This window comes from Erythrolamprus reginae, chromosome 3 (genome assembly GCF_031021105.1).
Source record: "Erythrolamprus reginae isolate rEryReg1 chromosome 3, rEryReg1.hap1, whole genome shotgun sequence".
Taxonomy (NCBI): Eukaryota; Metazoa; Chordata; class Lepidosauria; order Squamata; family Dipsadidae; genus Erythrolamprus; species Erythrolamprus reginae.
This window is the reverse complement of record NC_091952.1, coordinates 150,777,067-150,798,077: the sequence shown is the minus strand read 5'-3', so window position 1 is coordinate 150,798,077 and position 21,011 is coordinate 150,777,067. Positions and strand designations below refer to the sequence as shown.

At 37.9% G+C, this 21,011-nt stretch overlaps 1 protein-coding gene across 1 annotated transcript in view; it reads left to right on the top strand.

The window, feature by feature from the left end:
- ADAMTS16 (ADAM metallopeptidase with thrombospondin type 1 motif 16) overlaps window positions 1–14,551 on the top strand; it is a 110,122-nt gene extending 95,571 nt beyond the window's left edge. Inside the window, exons 21-23 of the mRNA XM_070747015.1 lie at window positions 20–238; window positions 12,724–12,871; window positions 13,946–14,551. Of these exons, the coding sequence (XP_070603116.1) occupies window positions 20–238; window positions 12,724–12,871; window positions 13,946–14,061 (483 nt within the window). The 3' untranslated portion in view covers window positions 14,062–14,551. The remainder of the gene's footprint in view (window positions 1–19; window positions 239–12,723; window positions 12,872–13,945) is intronic.
- Window positions 14,552–21,011: the final 6,460 nt, after the last annotated feature.

The following is a 21,011-nucleotide window of genomic DNA, read 5'->3' as shown; positions in this document are numbered from 1 at the left end:
TATTAAATTCTCTTTGCAGTGCTCTGTGTCATGTGGAAAGGGAATACAGAGGAGAACATTGAACTGTGCTGAAAAATATCTTACTGGAAAATATCGAGAACTTCCTCCTAAAAAATGTTCCTATCTTCAGAAACCAAACATAGAGATAGAAAAAATTTGCATCCTACATCCTTGTTACAAGCACTCTGTATATTTATCAATAAATCAAGGCAGCTGGTTTTCCTCCACTTGGTCCCAGGTAAAGGAAATATTTTAAGTTTCATGCCAAGTCTCATTTATCATTTTTTCTTTCAATGGTTCCTATGTTGTAGATTCATGCCTGTAGCACAAATATATTCTTCATAAATCTATAGTTCATAATCATATAGTTCAAATAAAATGGAACATTGGCAAAAGTAGGCAAAAGCCCCCAACATCCACAATTCATGAAGTAGTTTACTAAAAACCATTGGCAATGATGTCTAATTTCCAGATTCAGAGACAGGGTATATAAATAACAACAAAGACGACAATAATGCATCTGCTACATAACACTGCAGATGAAACCATTGTTGATAAGAAAGACAAAAAAGTTTGCATAGTGGATGTGGCAGTGCTTGGAGACAGCAGAATAGAAGAGAAAGAATTGGAGACGATAATCATCATCATCATCATCAAATAATTTATTAGATTTGTATGACATACAAATAGAAATAGAACTGTGGCAAAGGCAAGGAAGGGTAGTACAATAGTAATAGGCACCTTGGGTGCAATCCCAAAACAACTGGAGTACCATTTGAACACCATTGGCATTGTCAAATTCACCATCAGTCAATTGCGGGTTTACTTGGAACAGCTTCCATCCGGCAACCATATCTGTAACACCATCAAATATCCAGATCTGCTTATGCCAGGTCCTTAGGTTGCTAAAAATGCCAAACCCAGTCTGAACATCTGGCTGACTGTGCAATGGTCAACAACAACACCACCACCAAGAACAATAATAGAGTCTTAATATAACTATAATTAGAGACTGTAAATACGACTAATACCCGAAGTCATCTGATTCTTCAATAGATATTTTCTTTAACTATTATCCTCCAACTGAATTAGATTACAAATCTGCCATCCCTGGTCAGGATGAAATGGTACATAAATGGTTGACCATTTATGGTTGACCTCCAGTTTTCAGCCTGGAGACTACCGCTAGTAAGCCCTACTTCAGGGCTCCAGGTGGCATGCTGGAAACATATATTACCAAAGCGAGTAGTGAAACGACTAGGATTGATTTGAAATTTCACTGGCAACGATTCTTCTAAGGTATTTACAGGAGGCTGCCCCATCCGGCTAAACCTTTGGATATATATTTTTACTGCCTGGCTAAAGAATTCTTATCCCTTCTACCAAGAATTTCTTCCTTCAGCCCACTTCAAGAAAAAGTAACAAACTGAACAAATCTTGTACTGTAGTTTTGCATATGGGAAAATTGATGAGGAAATTTTTCACTACAATTTTACTTTTTAGCTAAATCAACTTGTATAAAAGAGGTTATTGAGAAAGGGGCCTATAATAAAGAACAGTAAAGTATCAATCATATAAACAGGATTACAAATAAAATCAACACAGGCAAGCTTAACTAAATTAACTACTTAAAACTTAACTGAATTAACGACTTTCTATTTGCTTGCAAGAGAACTTGGATTTTAGCCTTCATCCTAAATTCACTGTATAAAAATAGTTGAAGGGGGAACATTTGGACCTTCATTTTGGATGTTGTTAGGCTATTTTGTGCTGCTTCGATATTTGAGGAAAACTATTGCTTCTTCGGATTAAGCATATTATTATTATTATAGTTTGTCACAGAGTCAGCCAGATTTTTAGACTGAATTTGGCATTTTTATCTACCTAGAGATTCTTTAGCAAGGACCTGGGATAGGCAGTTATTGTTTGAGCCTGTTAAATATATTATTGAAAGTAAGCAAGTAAAGCTGCCTGTTGCATTTGACTGGTGATTTTGTCAGTGGTAGATGGTGTTCAAGTGGTATTCCAAATGTTTTGGGATTGCAACCAAGGAATATATTACTGGTGATACTTTCTTTGCCTTCTTTTGCCACAGCCATTTAAAACATAAAGCATTGGAGTCTAACATATAACAATAACGTTGTAGAGATACCAATAAGCATGTTAAATGTAGCACCATCTATCCCACTGAGTTAAATAGAATATACGTAGAGAATAAGCAGACTTAAAGAAAGATCCTAAAACTTGCTCAAACTGAATTCTGGATTCAGTTATTGAATTCTACTCCAGATTCAACTAAAGCTGCAGCTATTAGAGGTGCAGAGATAAAGGGTAGAGTAAGGAGGATGAATGATCTCTGTCTCTTTAGATTTTATTCCTTGCATAGAGAAGAAAAACTAACCAAAAAAGTTACTGATAGAAATATCCACAAGTATTCTAGCAGGATAAAGTTGCTAGTTGGACCTAAAAGTAGGAATAGGGTGGTTTCCTGGGAGATTTTGGTATTTCCAGAAGCCAAAACAAAAATGGCCCTATGGGAAAATGGAAGGAGCAGTCCTGCCACAAATCAGTTGGAGTTGTGCTGGTCACCAGTCTGTGAATCCCAATGTTTGCATAGGAGACTACATGGTGTTTTCTAACTTCCCTCCTGGATTGCTTCAATTTAGTTTCCGGGAGGTATAGCATGGTGATGGCTCTTATCCATTGGAGAGAGCTCATTAAAAACCGGTCAGTTAGATATTAAATGCTGGAGTGCAAATCAAAATCTAATAAATGTCTCTTTTTCCCAGAATTGTCATCACTTTCATTCACCATTTTTTCTGGTTTTTTTTTTTAATGGAATAGAATAAGATGCAACAGCAGCCCTTTTCTATCTGGTGTAGGCAAAACACTGTTAAGGCTTCTGGAGAATCCTATGCCTTTAAGTGAAACATTTCCTCTTGACAGTTCAACTAATTTAGTAATTTTGCATGGATCTCATTTATTGGACTAGTGAATATTTTGTCTTTGAATAGTTTCTATGGCTGATGATCCAAATCATTTTTTTCCAACATTATGATTTATAGCATTTGTTTTTGTAAATTAAGGTAAGCATTATTTACTTTCAAGCTAGAATTAGCAACGATTTATACTATTTGGCTTCAAGCCTGCCAAGCACTGGGCAAAGAATCATTTCATTCATAAGAAAGCTATTCAAATGTTCAAACTACTATGGGATGCTCAAATTACATCTAAACTACTTTAAGGTATGAGAGGGAGACTGCAACCTAGTCTTTCCCTCAGCAGGCCAAGTTTTTCATTGGGCTTCATTCTTGTTTGCAATAAAGGACCTAGTCGTATTTGTAAGATATGCCAAGTATTGAGAATATTGAGTTTTATTATTGTTCTCAATTGAGAACAATGCATAGAAATTGTGTTTGCTTTGTTATTCTTAGCTTGGCTTTTCCGAGTAAGTTCTGATTCCAAAATTCAGTTTGGGATTCATTTGCACTTTGGGGGGAAAAAACCTAAAACTGCCTTCTGCTGCACAAATCCCAGCGGCCGGTTAGGTCCCACAGAATTGGTCTTCTCCGGGTCCCGTCGACTAAACAATGTTGTCTGGCAGGAACCAGGGGAAGAGCCTTTTCTGTGGTGGCTCTGACCCTCTGGAATCAACTCCCCCCAGAGATTAGGACTGCCCCCACCCTCCTTGCCTTTCGTAAATTCCTTAAAACCCACCTCTGTCGTCAGGCTTGGGGGAACTGAGACATCCCCCCCCTTGCCTATGTAGTTTTGTGCATGATATGACTGTGTGTATGTATTTTATATATTGGGTTTTTTTTTTCTTTTTAGACTTTTTAATGTAAAACTGTTATTTTACATTTTAATTATTAGATTTGTTACCATGTATTGTTTTTATCACTGTTGTGAGCCGCCCCAAGTCTACGGAGAGGGGTGGCATACAAATCTAATAAATAAAAAATAATAATAATAAATATATATAATTTAGAATTGAATCCAGGTCAACACGTGAATTAAAGCAGGCTGAAACCACCAGAAATTATTCTAATATTTTCTTTTGAGGGGAGTATCAAAGTATCGACTACTGTAATGCTCTCTACATGGGACTACCTTTGAAGAGTGTTTGGAAACTTCAGATCGTGCAGAATGCAGCTGCGAGAGCAATCATGGGCTTTCCCAGATATGCCCATGTCACATCAATACTCTGCAGTCTGCATTGGTTGCCGATCAGTTTCCAGTCATAACTCAAAGTGTTGGTTATGACCTATAAAGCCCTTCATGGCATCGGACCAGAATACCTTCGGGATCACCTTCTGCCGAACGAATCCCAGCGACCGATTAGGTCCCACAGAGTTTGCCTTCTCTGGGTCCCGTCGACAAAACAATGTCATCTGGCGGGACCCAAGGGAACAGCCTTCTCTGTGGCGTCCCCAACCCTCTGGAATCAACTCCCCCCCAGAGATTAGGACTGCCCCCACCCTCCTTGTCTTTCGTAAACTCCTAAAAACCCACCTTTGCCGCCAGGCATGGGGAAATTAATTCCCCTCGGCCGCTTCGTTTTATTTATGGTTTGTTTGGGTTGTATGAGTGTTTTTAAATCAAGAGTTTTTTAACTGTTTTCCTGTTTTAATCACTGGATTTGTATTTTGTATTCTTGTTGTGAGCCGCTCCCAGTCTTCGGAGAGGGGCGGCATGCAAATCTAATAAATGAATGAATGAATGAATGAATAAAGAAAAAGAAAGAAAGAAAGAAAGAAAGAAAGAAAGAAAGAAAGAAAGAAAGAAAGAAAGAAAGAAAGAAAGAAGTGATGGTGAACCTTTTTTGGCTCGGGTGACAAAAGTTGCGTGTGCGCACAATAGTATAATAATAAAAATCGCCTCCACAGCACATGAGCATAACCCCTGTGCTGCCCCTCCATGCATGCTCACAACCACCACCATCCCAGTGCTGCCACCCCCTGCGCAAACAGGTCTCACTGAAACATAGAAACATAGAAACATAGAAGTCTGACGGCAGAAAAAGACCTCATGGTCCATCTAGTCTGCCCTTATACTATTTTCTGTATTTTATCTTAGGATGGATATATGTTTATCCCAGGCATGTTTAAATTCAGTTACTGTGGATTTATCTACCACGTCTGCTGGAAGTTTGTTCCAAGGATCTACTACTCTTTCAGTAAAATAATATTTTCTCATGTTGCTTTTGATCTTTCCCCCAACTAACCTCAGATTGTGTCCCCTTGTTCTTGTGTTCACTTTCCTATTAAAAACACTTCCCTCCTGGACCTTATTTAACCCTTTAATATATTTAAATGTTTCGATCATGTCCCCCCTTTTCCTTCTGTCCTCCAGACTATACAGATTGAGTTCATTAAGTCTTTCCTGATACGTTTTATACTTAAGACCTTCCACCATTCTTGTAGCCCGTCTTTGGACCCGTTCAATTTTGTCAATATCTTTTTGTAGGTGAGGTCTCCAGAACTGAACACAGTATTCCAAATGTGGTCTCACCAGCATTCTATATAGCGGGATCATAATCTCCCTCTTCCTGCTTGTTATACCTCTAGCTATGCAGCCAAGCATCCTACTTGCTTTCCCTACTGCCTGACTGCACTGTTCACCCATTTTGAGACTGTCAGAAATCACTACGCCTAAATCCTTTTCTTTTGAAGTATTTGCTAACACAGAACTGCCAATACAATAGTCAGATTGAGGATTCCTTTTCCCCAAGTGCATTATTTTACATTTGGAAACATTAAACTGCAGTTTCCATTGCTTTGACCATTTATCTAGTAAAGCTAAATCATTTACCATATTGCCGACGCCTCCAGGAATATCAACCCTATTGCACACTTTAGAGTCATCGGCAAATAGGCAAACCTTCCCTACCAGACCTTCCCCTATGTCACTCACACACATATTAAAAAGAATAGGACCCAGAACAGACCCTTGTGGCACACCGCTTGTAACCTGACTCTGCTCAGAATACTCACCATTCACAACAACCCTCTGGTGTCTATGCTTCAGCCAGCTGCAAATCCATTGAACTATCCAGGGATTAAGTCCAATCTTCACTAATTTATCTATCAGCTCTTTATGTGGAACCGTATCAAAGGCTTTGCTGAAGTCCAGGTAGGCAATATCCACGGCACCACCTTCATCCAACACCTTTGTGACATAGTCAAAGAAATCAATGAGATTAGTCTGACATGATTTGCCTTCAGTAAAGCCATGCTGATTTGGGTCCAATAATTTATTGTTTTTTAGGTGCTGATTTATCCTCTTTTTCAGTAGAGTCTCCATCATTTTAACGACAACTGATGTCAAGCTAACTGGCCTGTAGTTACCAGCTTCTTCTCTACTGCCCTTCTTGTGGATAGGCACAACACTTGCCATTCTCCAATCCTCAGGAACATCTCCTGTTAACAAGGATTGGTTAAACAAATCAGTCAGGGGGGTAGCAATGACAGATCTGAGTTCTTTAAGAACTCTGGGGTGGATGCCATCTGGACCCATTGCCTTATTTATCTTTAATCGTTCAAGTTCTTCTAAGACATCGGCTTCTAAGATCACTGGAGCTGAATCCATACAGTTGGACGCAATGCTATATCCCTCTATAGTATTATTTTGTAAGGTGTCTTTTGAGAAAACTGAACAGAAGTAGCTATTGAAATGGTCAGCGATCTCCTTATTCCCATTAATGCATGTATTTTTCCCGGTACTAAGCTTCGTGATGCCGCAGTTTTTCTTCTTCTTATCACTAATATATCTGAAGAAGGTTTTATCCCCCTTCTTTAGAGATTTGGCAATTTCTTCCTCTTTTGAGGCTTTAGCAGCATATATTATCTGTTTCGCCTCCTTCTGTCTCATTTTATACACCTCCCTATCAGCTATACTTCCAGACTCTTTATACCTCCTATAGGCAGCCTTTTTTTCATTGACTATAGTCCTTACATCATTGCTAAACCATAGCGGTTTCTTCTTCCTTTTACCTTTAGTTATTTGTCTTACATACAGTCCAGTGGCTTTTAAGATGGCCTTTTTAAATACAGTCCACTGGGTGCTCGCTCCTGCCATTTTATCCCTCCCCTTTAATTCATTATCTAAATATTCCCCCATTGCATTAAAATTTGTTTTTCTGAAATCCAATACTTTGGTTGCATTATAGGATTGCTCACAATGAGTTTTTACATCAAACCACAAACATAGATGGTCACTGCAACCTAAATTTTCTCCCACCTTGACATCTGAAACCCAATTCCCATTCGTAAAAACTAAATCTAGAATATTCTCCCCTCTAGTTGGTGTCTTAACCAGCTGTGCCAGAGCTGCTCCTGTAAAGGCCTCTACTATATTCTTACTTTTGCATGCAAGGGCACTGGGGATATTCCAGTCAACATCAGGCATGTTGAAATCACCCATAACCACAATATCTCCCTTTACTGCCATTTGGGTAATTTCATCCACCATCTTGTTGTCATATTCCTCAGATTGCCCTGGAGGCCTATAGATCACCCCAATTCTAATGACAGAACCGTCTTTATTTTGCATGCAAATCCAGAGGGTCTCTAGATCTTGACATGTATTTTGAATTAGTGTTGTTTTTAGAGTTTCTTTAACATAAATGGCTACTCCACCTCCCCTTCTCTCTATTCTATCCTTCCTATACAGTGTATATCCTGGTATGGATATTTCCCATTCATTAGAATCCTTAAACCATGTCTCAGTTATGGCAACCAGGTCCAAATTATCTCTAGATATTATGGCCATTAATTCACAGAGCTTGTTGCTCAAGCTTCGAGCATTCGTGCACATTACACGAAGAACATTATTTTCATTATTAGTTTGCCCCTTATCATCAACAACTACATCTATTTTATTTGCAGCTCCCTTTTCATAAGCTTCCAAAAACTGCTTTATCCTCATTGGTCGGGGACAGAAATCACCCACATCAGTTACATCTCTGTCCCCTTTACCTAGTTTAAATGCCTGTCCAAAAAAGTTCTGAATTCCTCACCGAGTACCTGGGTACCTCTGTATGATGGATGCAAACCATCCCTCTTAAACAACTCCCTATTAGACCACCTACTGACATCATGACTTACATAGCCAAAACCTTCAGCTTTACACCACTGCTTTAACCACACATTAAACTCTATGATACACGTTGTTTTATCCTCTTGGCCACAAACCGGTAACACCTCTGAGAAAGTCACTGAATCTGCTATTTTACCCAGCTCCACACTTAGACATTGAAAATCTCTTTTTACTACATTGACATTTCTCTGGGACAAATCATTTGTGCCAAGATGCACCACCACATCAATGTTATTACCTTTACTCACAGCCTTGACAATGTTTGTAATCCTCCTCCTGTCCCTGCTGGCAGTGGCCCCTGGGAGACACCTCAGCACCTTCACCACGTCCTTACTCTGTCCCAAATCAACACCTCTAACAGTCGAATCACCCACAAGAAAATGTGTCCTCTTTATATTTCTACTAACTGCACTTGATGGTTTGGTGACATTTACAACAACTTCCCCTTTGAATATCCCCTCATTCTCTGCCTGAGGGGCCTTGCTAATATCTCCAACATCCTTACTATTTAAATCCGCAAGAACAGTATAGGAATTCGATAAAGAGAGACCAAAATTACTATGTTTTTGCTCAGCTGCACGCAATCTTCCTGAACCGACAGTTGTCCACACAGCCCTCCTCCTCGGGTGGCGCTGTGGAAGTGGAGGCTGGACACATGGCTGCATTACAGCACGTGGCTGGGACAATCTTTCCACTTCTGACTGCAAGCTACAAACTAAGGACTGCAATCTAGAGATCTCGCCATCTAACCTAGATGTCCTAATGCAAAGAGGGCAGTACCCCAAGTTCCACAAGGTACTACGGAAGACAACAGCCAAACAAGTGTTACACTGCACCAAGCCAGTCATCTTAACAATGTATTGAAATACAAGTACTTAACAATAAAATCTACAACCCCTATTGCTACCAAACTTTGCTGATTTTGGTTTATAGTTATATGATTCGCGCGCCGTTAGGCGCGCGGGCCACTACCTTCCTCTCCTTCTCTGTGATCTGAAGTGCAAATTAAAATGGCTTTTTCCTGTTTTTATCCTTCCCTTTGTCTGTTCCAGCCAGTTAAATCTCTCCCTTCTCCTTGAATTCCAAAAATGCAAAATGCAAAAAGTAAAAAAGGACTACCTTCCTCTCCTTCTCTGTGATCTGAAGTACAAATTAAAATGGCTTTTTCCTGTTTTTATCCTTCCCTTTGTCTGTTCCAGCCAGTTAAATCTCTCCCTTCTCCTTGAATTCCAAAAATGCAAAATGCAAAAAGTAAAAAAGGACTACCTTCCTCTCCTTCTCTGTGATCTGAAGTGCAAATTAAAATGGCTTTTTCCTGTTTTTATCCTTCCCTTTGTCTGTTCCAGCCAGTTAAATCTCTCCCTTCTCCTTGAATTCCAAAAATGCAAAATGCAAAAAGTAAAAAAGGACTACCTTCCTCTCCTTCTCTGTGATCTGAAGGCCTTTTCTGTCATTATTTGTTTCCCTAGGCTTCAGGAGGCTTTTCTGAACCCTGGGGACAGCGAAAGGCAGCCCAAAGGCCCAACTGGATGTCCATTTTCAAACTTCCTGTTGGGCCATTTTTTGCCGTCTCCAGGCTTCAGGAGGCTTTCCTGAAGTCTGGGGGGAGCAAAAACAGCCAAAAAAGAAAACCAGAAATCAGCTGGCCAGCACAGACATGTGCGCTGGAGCTGACATAGTGGAACCCCTCACGTGCCCTCAGATATGGCTCTGCATGCCACCTGTGTCACACGTGCCCTATGCCCACCATTACTGGTATAGAGTCTCCTTTCTAGGATCAATAGGCAATTATGGAAGATAAATAGTGTCCAGTATCAAGGCAACAGGTGTGATAATATTAAAAACAGATTACTTTAAATTCTATTTTGGTTATACTATACTGTACAAGTAATTCTTGTTTTACAAATACAATTGGAAGCAGAATTCGGTATCGTCATGAGTGTGGTCCTCACATGATTTTATGATTATTTTCAAAGTAAAACACCTCAGCTGTTAAGCACTCATGTGGTCTAAAGCAAATCCAGCTTCCCAATGGATTTTTTTTAAAGATTGCAAATTGTCATTGCATGATCACAGGATTCTGCAACCATTTGTAAATGCAGTCTAATCACCTAGCATTCAAATTGCATAGCGATTGTATTTCTTCAGTGGTTGTAAATGCAAGTGCAAACCTTAAAACACTTTTTCTCTGGCCACTTTCATTTTGAATCATCATTGAGCAAACAGTCATAAATTGAGGATTATCTGTAAATTTTGTTCTATTATTTCACTTTATTTATGCTTGCAACATTGTTAACTCTGACCAGAATTATATGCTATTTGGAGTTGTAGTTCTAGTATTATTAAACCTTCTAACATTTTGAGCAAACAAATTGGGAAAATACTATGCAAAGGAAGATAGACTTCCAGATGAAAGAAACTTCCCGTTTCCTTGCTTATTGTAAGTGGGCAATATTGATGGATTATAGAGAGGAGATGGGTTTCTCAGCCTGTAACAGGGACTATACCAACAATCTCTAGACTCTTCTATTAGAAGGTTACTGGATGTAGACGGAAAATGTTTTTCCCCCCTCAAACCATCTTGCTTAGGATCACTGAAAGGATTGCGGGGAGGTTAGTTTATCTATGATGAACCTTTAGATTTAGACATGGTTCCTAAATCTTCCAATAGTTTTGTCCACTTATTATGAGATGTGAGGAGATGAGATACATTTAGCATTCGTTTTAGCTATTTATTCATTTGAAGAACTCTAATTAGAAAGCCCCTATTGAACAATTTTTCATTATTAAAAAATAAGAATTGTCAGTCGTTTGATTCTATCTTTCTCCCTTCCTTTACTTCCCAATCTGAGACTTATTTTTCAAAAAACTAAGTGGTTGGCTGTTTATCAACTCAACAGATGGCTTTCTAAATAACGGAATCGTCCCCAACCTCTTGACTTTGGGCCGATATGAGATTCAGCTTCACCTCATATAATGACAGGTTTGGCTCAAAGCTGCTGACTTTAATCTTGTTGTTCAGGGCTCATAGGAATAGTTGCACTTTTACTGCATGTTTTCTTGAAACTGGTTGCTGCAGAATGAGCAAAGTGAAAATTAAATAATTCCCCTTCTCTGTGAAATAATAGGTTATTTGATCTAAAGAATTCTCCTTGATATTGTTCACACAGAAATCACTGCTCTTCCAGACTGGATGAGTAAGAAACTGTAAATCTGTCTGAGGCTACAAATGTTACCCTTTTATTGCCCATGAGTAAATTTACACAAGCAAACATTACAAAATAATCCTACCATGGAGAAGAGCATGCAGGTTAACTTAATATTATATTAAACACTGTGCATATTCTTAACTTTCTTTTCATTTCCATTAATTAAAGGAAAACAATGCAATTTAGCAGTACTGCAAGTCCTGGTGTGGAAATACTTCAGGCAGCTTGTATCTGTTTGAGAAGGGCAACATCTGTGCCTTGACTAATACAATTTAATAACACTTCTGTCTTCCCTCTTTCACTTTCTGCCAATGCATTATCCTCAGCACCTTTATACCCTTAAAAATGGTAATTTTAGACTAGACATATATTGTGCAATTCATTTACAGAATTTCTCAAAATGCTTAGGCATGATGGATCTTCCCGTTTTTCCATTGTGTCTCACATTTTGTGTTTGTGTGTGTGTTGTAAAATAATATTATGATACAGCAGAAGAGGGATATGGAATAGCTGGCTTGGTAGTATTAGGAGAAGAGGAAACACCTGTGTTCATAGGAGCACTGTTCTTGTGGTTATTGTGTCTAGGTGGAGAATGGAGGCAGGAAAACTGGATAAATGTTTCTCTCAATTCCAATCATTCAGATTTCACAAGAGAAATGTGGTTTATTTTTTTGGGGGGGGGGAAATCCCTGCAGTATACTTTTTGAGGTTCATGATATATCAGTTTAGAAAGGCATGATAAGTAAGCATATGGGGAAAAGTAGCATTATTTTAACTAAGTAATATCATGAAAAATCAATTTAATCTAAGGAGGTTTGTTTGTTTGTTTGTTTGTTTGTTTGTTTGTTAGATTTGTATGCCGCCCCTCTCTGAAAACTCGAAATATACCACGGCAATAGTTGTCAATGATTGACAAATTAGAAATTCCAGAAAAGACATCTCTTTCTTCTTTTAACACAACAAAACAGATGGATACATTTGCTTCAGTTAATATTTCTTTTTACTCAAAAGGATTCTTTTATAAGTGCGTAATTTGTAGAGATTTAATTCTTTTAAACCCATGTGATTAGTTGTTCAATATTTGTTTTATTAAGTAACAGCTTGACAGGTTTGTAAATATTAATATCTGAAATTGAACCATGCAAGTACTTTTGAAAAAAGTTGGCACTCCAACTAGTAATTGTGTACACAGAACCTATCTGCCTGTCTATGTGATAACAAAAATAAAATTGAGTTTTTTATGAAAAGGTTTTATTGTGAATAAATAGTTGAATATTGACTCTAGAACCTCTTGCACTGGTGAATTTAGAAGAGATGTATGATCCTGTACTGGATGTTCCACTTCTATATGGAGATCTTCATAAAACTCTGTCTAGTTGTAATTAGCCATATTGATTAACTTTGTTTTACCTTGCAGTGCACAGTGACCTGTGGAGGTGGCATTCAAGTTAGGTCTGTTCAATGCCTAGCAAATGGGAGATTAGCTACCGGATGCCTCTTGTACCAGAAGCCCATTGCATCACAAGCCTGTAATATAAACTTCTGTCCTCTTCCAGAAGCAAAAGGTAGAGTCAACAGTTTTCTCTTCTAGACCTCCATTTCTGCCTTTAAAGGAGCACTTCCTCAATACGATACATATGAAAAGGGTCAGATTGAGGAGGGCTGCTTAAAATTTGATTCCAGAGATTTTGATGAACCAATATTAAAGATGTTGTGAGTATTCTACCAGGACCTCTTGTCAAAGAGCGTTTAGAGACTTCAAATACAATGATAATCTTCAAATTTCAAAATTCAAAACCAGAAAGAATTTCACATAGGGAAAAAATGGAAAGAGTAGATTGTGTACATAATTAGTTGGAGAACCATTTAGTTTAAAATAAAGGGAATTAGAGAACATCTTTCTATTATTTGAAGAAAGATGGAGACAATTTTCCCCAGAAAGTGGGGTGGGCGGAGATTCTCCATTCTTCAATAAAATATTTCAAACTGTGAAAATCAGTCTAAATCTATATTTCCAAAATGGATAAACTTCTGCACAGAACAAAGTACTGTAAACATATTCAGTAAGAAAGAGAGAGAAATTCATGTGTCAATTTTTTCCATCAAGAGATGGACATATTTCATGAGAACTGGGGCATGCATACATACATGTACAAACAGATACTTATATTCACACACACACACACACACATACACACAAACAAATACTCATGACACAGTATGTCATTAGTTACATATGACACACAAACAAATACTCATGACACAGTATGTCATGAGTTACATATGACTCACCTTCAACTACATCTCAGGTTTTGAAGCTGAGTTATCTTATATTGTTGTCTAAGTGTCCAGTTTCATGTTTTTGAACAATTCTTTAGCAACATTGTTATAGTTATGTATATAGGCATATATGCATATAGGCATATATACATCTTGGGTTTTTTTTTACTTTCACAATCTATTTAAATAAAAACATTAGTCAGTGAATTAAAATGCCCTATCTTTCAAGCTTCAAGTTAATCAAGTCTTTTTTTTATTTTAAATGCTGCATTTACATTTATTCAATATAATCAGAAAGCCAATTCTTCATTCAGTGTATTTGAGTACATTCACTATGTCTTTTCTGTTCATATTTCTAGATATCTTCTGTAAGGATTATTTTAACTGGTGCCACTTGGTTCCCCAACACGGCGTTTGTAGTCATAGTTTCTATGGGAAGCAATGCTGCAGGTCTTGTATAAATTCTAATTTGTGAGCATCGCCTCTAAAATATAAGGCACAACTCTTAATGCAAAATGAGCTTCACTTCTTAAGTGGCATCTGAGCGGAATAAACCAGAGAATCTCAAGAGCAGCTGGGAAACTCTCAAGCATCCTTCTGGGCAAGCAAAGTGACTCCAGGTTAAAAAAAACAAAACACTCGCATAGCCAAGAACTACGTGCATGGAGGAGATCACATCCCACATCCTTTTTAGTATTCCAGTGTGACCTGAGTGGATACCTTGTTCTTTAAAAAAAAAAAATCAAAAGAAGGGGCTTTTAACATAAACATGGCATGGTTTATTTCTCCCCAAGTCTGAATATTATAGGAAGGAAGCTAATCCTTGAAAACACAACCAATTTGTTTTGAGGAGCTGATGAGAGAAGAACATCTATGAATAATAACGGAGCAATCGGTGGAGACTGAGTGTTGAGTTTTCTTTATACCTCAGCTTCTCTTGCTAAATAAATACTGTGGGAACCATCCACCAGCAGTTTTTTTCTGACATGAGTCCTGTGGAAATTAGCAAGAGTTATTCCAAGTTCATTGATATAGAAGGAGCATATTAGTGGGGCTCTCATGAAAGTCCCCAGTATTATTGGCCTTGTACAAGCCACTTTGTTGGAACCTTGTGAAGGAGATACTAGAGCTAGATTGCATGATTCCTCTACAGGTTCCTGCTTACAAAGATCCTATAACCATGATGGCGAACCTATGGCATGTGTGTCACAGGTGGCACATGGAGCCATATCTGAGGGCACGTAAAGCATTGCTCTGTGTCAGCTCCAGTGTGCATGTGTGCACTGGGCAGCTGATTTTCAGCCTTCCAGAGGATGGGGAAGACAGTTTTCAACCTCTGCAGGCTTCAGGAAAGTCTGGAGAGGGTGGGAAATGATCCAACAGGTCTACTGGAAGTCCGGAGGCTTCAGTGTGGTGGGGGCAGCATGGGGGGTTTGTGCATGCATGCATGGGGGGAGGGCATTGCATTATGGGTGTGGGCACTTGCAGTAATGCACGCACTCATCCTTTTGGCACCCAAGCAAAAAAAGGTTCGCCATCATTATCCTATAAGAATAAATACTATAACAGATTGCAGAAACTGAAACTTGCTCAAGGCACTTCTGCTAATAAATAAAAATTAACTGAATCCTTTTTAAAATATGCAGGATGCAGAGAAAAACTGGCAAAGCCTAAAGATTCCTTTCATTTTTTTCAGTGTGTGTTGGATAATAAGATCCTTTACATCTGTCATTGTCAAATGAGCAATCATATTTAAATGTCCTTATTTTATGCTTTACTCTTAGGTATAAAAAGAGTGTTCAGCTATCAGTGCTACAGAAATGGCTGATTATACCAAAAGTATGATGTTTGTATTTAAACACAAGGTACTCTCGTGTTAGATTTCAGCACCAGAATAGCATAATACATCCATGAATTTTTCTCCCTCTTTTTTCTGGTTATAATGGCTGATCAACATAACCAGAAATGATTTGCAAATTTAGAACTACAGAGAACGTCAATGTTAGAAAACAGGTGTCTTGCAATTGAGAACTTTAGATTTCTCTAAACAAATCAAGTTTCTGGTCCTCAGGATTAAAGGAATATTCAAATGAACACGTGCAATACATTTGCACAATTTAGTCACCCATATATATATATATATGGACTATTTAGAATAACATAAGCAAAATCAACTTTTTCTTTCTTTGGTGCTTTCCTCTGCCCAGAATTATTGGTGCTTTTCTTTGTCCAGATTTAACAGTGCTGTTCTCAGATTTTTTTTAAAAAAATATTGTTTTCTGTTTGGTGCTGCCAATAAAAATGGGAATTGGAAAATTTATGTTACCTGATATTTAATAAAAAATGTTTTCTGTATTATTATCATTATTTATTTCATCGATCATATTGAAAGATTCATTTCAAAGTGTATATATTTTACCATTTTATTTCTGATACAATGGTTGCCTTACTATATTCATTTTCTTGCCTCATTTATTATTTGTGAACATCAAATCCCATCAGATATTTACATAACCCAGTCCCACTTTCATACTCCATGGCAGAATAATACAGACATACATAGAGGCAAATCGAAACATGTTGCTCAGTAATTATCATAGGGCAAAATAAACTGAAGTCATAGGGAAGGGTTTATCCTTTACTTACTAGCCTCTGTGTATGTATGTAGATGTAAATTCATGTAGACTCATTTTCTTTAATAAGTACATAAGGATATATTTCTTCCTGAAATATTCAGTTTCTACTCACAAGTCCTCAAAGTTTGAGTTTTGAAGACTATCTGCCATAATATTGCTTTATATGCTGTGCACCAGGGGTGGGTTCCACTTACCTTCCACTTACTAAAATAAATTGTAGCTTCCCATCACACCCACATAATTACTTCAAATTGTGTTAATTTGTCTTGCTAAACCATAAAAATCCTAGTGGTATAAGTGAGGGAGAGCTGAAAAGACCTCAGGCTACCTTTCCATAAACCTGAAATCCAGGACTGAAAGGACATGCTAAAAGCTATAACAAATTGAGAAACAGATACGTTTGGCCTTAGGAAAACTAAGTGTAGCTTTATTCTAGTTTCAAATATACTGCAAATGAGCTGGAAATAAATCAGCCCACCTCTCAAATGCACCATCAATGTTGTGGGATTACCAAGGACTGGATCAGCACACTTATATAAGAAAGTTTGCCAAGCATTTAAAAAAAGTATGTGAAAATCTACCGTATATTAAAGCCCATTTATCTCCTGAGCTGATGGCTGGGTTGAGAGATGGTTTTTTTTTAGAAAAAAAAAGCAGGATTTGCAACTGCTTAAAGTTAAAAGATTAAACTAATAAAGCAACAAAATGTAGCTGAGCATCTCAAATCTCCTTTTTAACTAGTCCTCATTCTTGTAAAGATATTCAGAGGCCACAGGAAGATTTTCAGAATCAAATTAAATACTTCTGAGCAGACAAAGGACTGCAAAATAGATGGATATCAGACATATCAGACATGTAAGAAAGGTGGAAACTACAAATATTGTAAAGATAGTTGTTATTGTTGCTTTTTAACTTTGTTATCTTTATTTTAAGGCATCTCAGCCAAGTGGTATGGTGGAGAGCAAGGAGCTTTGCCCATAGCTGCTTAGAAATATTTTGACAGGGATTCCGCCCTGTTTTGTTCCTTACCTCTGCAGGTCTTTTAAGAATTTGATTATGCATAACAATAAAGTGAACCATTTTTAAATCCAGTTCTGTGTCAGTGTCTTATTTGGCTTCCAAGGCAAAGAACAGTTTTTAGCTATCCCTTAGGTTACGTTTCAAGAGAGAAAGTGCAGGCAAAACTGATGAAACTATCAAATAGAGAATGCATAATTCATATACTAGTCATAGGTAGAATTATAAATATTGAAGCCACATTCAGCTAAATATAACAACAAATTGGCTTTCCATAGCACATACGCTGCAAAATGTGTCAGCAAATCTATTGAATAATAGGAAGATACAGGAAGGATCCACCCATCCATCAAAGCTTTATTTCACCCATCAGTATAATTAATAGAAACATAGAAGATTGACAGCAGAAAAAGACTTCATGGTCCATCTAGTCTGCCCTGATACTATTTCCTGTATGTTATCTTAGGATGGATATATGTTTATCCCAGGCATGTTTAAATTCAGTTACTGTGGATTTACCAACCATATCTGCTGGAAATTTGTTCCAAGCATCTACAACTCAAAAAAACGAATACATAATAAAACATTCAATAATTTTCATATGCAAGCAAGGTTACCGCTGCAGATAGTAATTTGGTCTGATAACATCTGGATTATTAAGTAGCAATCATATTGCCTTTCCTGTTTTACAGACTTACAACCACAACTGATCCTAAAATTTCTGTTGCTAAATTAGTTTTGTCCCATTTTACGACTTTTATGCTTTTCTTGTCACAGTTAAGCAGATCGCTGCAGTTGTTAAGTTAGTAACATAGTTGACTTAGTTGGCCATTGACTTAATTTGCAGTAGGTCACAAAAAAGTGATCATATGACTCCGGAATACAGCAATTGTCATAAATATGAATTATTTGCCAAACATCCTATTTTTGATCACACAATCAATGGGTTGCTGCAATGAATGTAAAGTATGAAAACCGTCATAAGTCACATGAAAGTAAAGTATGAAAACTATTATGTCACATTTTTCAGTGTAACTTTGAATGATTATCAAACTGGGGATCAGCTATGTTGCTTCTTAGAAAAAACACAACAACCTAGTACCAAAATTCAGCCATGTTTTTCATAATTAATTCAGAAGCAATTCTTGTTTGATAGGAAGTCTAGAAGCAGGAATAATGTTTTTTTAAATCCATTTTTTATTGCAAAGATCCATAGCAGATAGAAAAATTCATATAACTGGGCATTTGTGACAGGTTAAGAGATCCAGTCCATTTTATATTTTTATATAGCAGCTTTATAACAGGAAAGACGAATATATATGTTCCAGGAAAGACAGCTTTATATTTTTAAGATGCTAAGAACAAAGTACTTTTCCCATTGCTTAACAAATATATCATTTCTTTATTCTTAATTTTTACTGCTGTACATGTTCAGTGTTTCTGAGTGGTAGAAACTGATCGTTGCATGCAGCTATTTGCTCTTATGGTTTTTCCATGTAGGAGGCTTCCCAGTCTTCTCATTTTGTGCCATGACAAATTTCTAATCAAATTTATAATCTCAACAGAAGATTATAGAGAGTCTGTCAGGAGTCCCATATTTTCCTCTCCCCCAGTTTTTCCCTTTCTTTCCTCTGTCTTCTATTCTAATTCCCTGTCTCGGTCCATTCTTTTCTGCCTAGCAACCGTCTCCTAGCATTATTTGCTGGAAGTTTTCTACTGCTCAACATTTCACACTTCTGAAGCTCTATTATGTAATATCGCTTATTTCTGCTAAGCTATCCTGCCATGAGAAGGGGGATTCATATTTTATTAAATAAACAATGCAGTGTGGGATAAAACACTTAATTATTTTCCAATGATAGTGTTTTTCCAAAACTATACCACATAGGCATGCACATGTACCCTGAAGTTACTGTTAAGTCACATTGGCATAAACATTGCAGACAGGATCCAAATTTCTTAATTTTTCCATACTATGAATCCAGTAGCATATTTAAAAAGGGTTACATGCATCTGAAAAAAGGACTAAGATGCTGTCTTAATGTTGCTTCTCTAAATTTAAACTAAAGTATTCTTGACTATTTTACTCTCATTGTTCATGGACTACATGTGGTCTCAATCTCCTTTTTGCCATCTAAGAACATACACTGGACCCCTCGGCAAATTGATAGCATCTCTCCTCCCTCCCTCTTTCTCAAAATCCATCTTCTCTTTAAAATGTAAGGTATCCTGTAGATATCTATGTATGTGGGTCTATGTATATATACATATATCCATACACACATACGTATGCAACTACATACATACTAGCATATCTACATACATATTGTACATAGTAATGGGCAGCCAAAATTTTAACTGCCACACTGTGGGTGTGCCTTATTTTGTGGGTGTGGCTTAATGGTCATGTGACTGGGTAGGAATGGCTTGCTGGCCATGTGACCAGGTGGGAGTGGCTTGAACGATCATCATCGTTCATGTGAACTGTTAAGTCCTCGATTTACAACCTTACCAGTGTCGCTCACTGGAGTGAGTTTGCTTTGTGTTTCCCGTGCTCTCCTTCCTGGGTCGCCCCCCCACTTCAGGCTGGGTAGCTAGGCGAATGGGTGCTTCCATAAGCATAAATGTTGCCAGCGCCACTTCCACCCACGTCTTCTGCTTGCCCCTCAAGCAGGAGGTGGCCGCATGAGGCTGGAGGGGAGCCAGGCAGGTGAGAAGGAAGCTCGTCCGAGGCCAGGAAGGAGGAAAGAGGGAAATAGCAAAAAAGCAAGGGGCGCAGACGCAGCACCAGCAGCAGCAGGGGAAAAAAGAAGAGCTGAACCAAGACCAGTAATCCAGGAAGTGGCAGCCGCTGATCAGCTGGAGCTGCGCACACATCTTCATTTCCGCCGGTGGAACTGTGTTCCACCCTGTCTTGCCTGCTGCCCACCCCTGATTGTACACTAGTATTTTGTTTGCATGTATGCACTCCAGGTTCTGACACCTGGCTACAAGACCGGAACCCAGTCTATCCCTACTGAAGTGATTGTGATAGGGAGATCACTTGGCCTCTGAAGATGCCAGCCGCAGTTGCTGGTAAAATGTCAAGAAATGGTAGCTAAGGGGAAAATTCCCTGTGACTCAACTGATGAATGGAGACCACACAATCTGTTTGAGCCAACTTTATTGAACTGGACAATGGACAATATAGGAACTATGCTGAGTAGTAATTACATTGATATATCAATCATCTTAATTCTGGTGGCATGTATTACATTTTATGCTTACAATGGGAATATATAGTTAATAAAGCAAAGCCCTGCAAGAATCCGCACTTGTGCTTAGTTACTTTCTGTTTTCCCATGAAAAATTGGTCCAGTACTATTTTGAAATAACTCATGAGCTAACTTCTGTAACTGTCTGAGCAAGGTATTAGAGAGGGTCATTTAAATACAGAGGCCTTGCTGGTTTGCTGGTTCAATATTTATATTACTCCTTCAGCAGTAGTATTATACTTAATCCATGATGACTTTGTCCTCCACCAAATTAATCCATCAGTTACTAGCCAGCACTTCATGAATATTAGGTTCTCATCACAGTGGGGATCATGGATTTAAATGTGTTATAGAGAAAGTGGCAGCGGCTACAGAGAAATTACAAGATTGCCAAATAACTGCCAAGAATGTATATTGCTAAAAGGAAATTATTTTTGCTTTTATAATTTCTATACCAATGGGTTCCCTGCTGTTGATTTTTGAGCAAACCGTTTAAGCCAAATTTAACAGAATTTGCA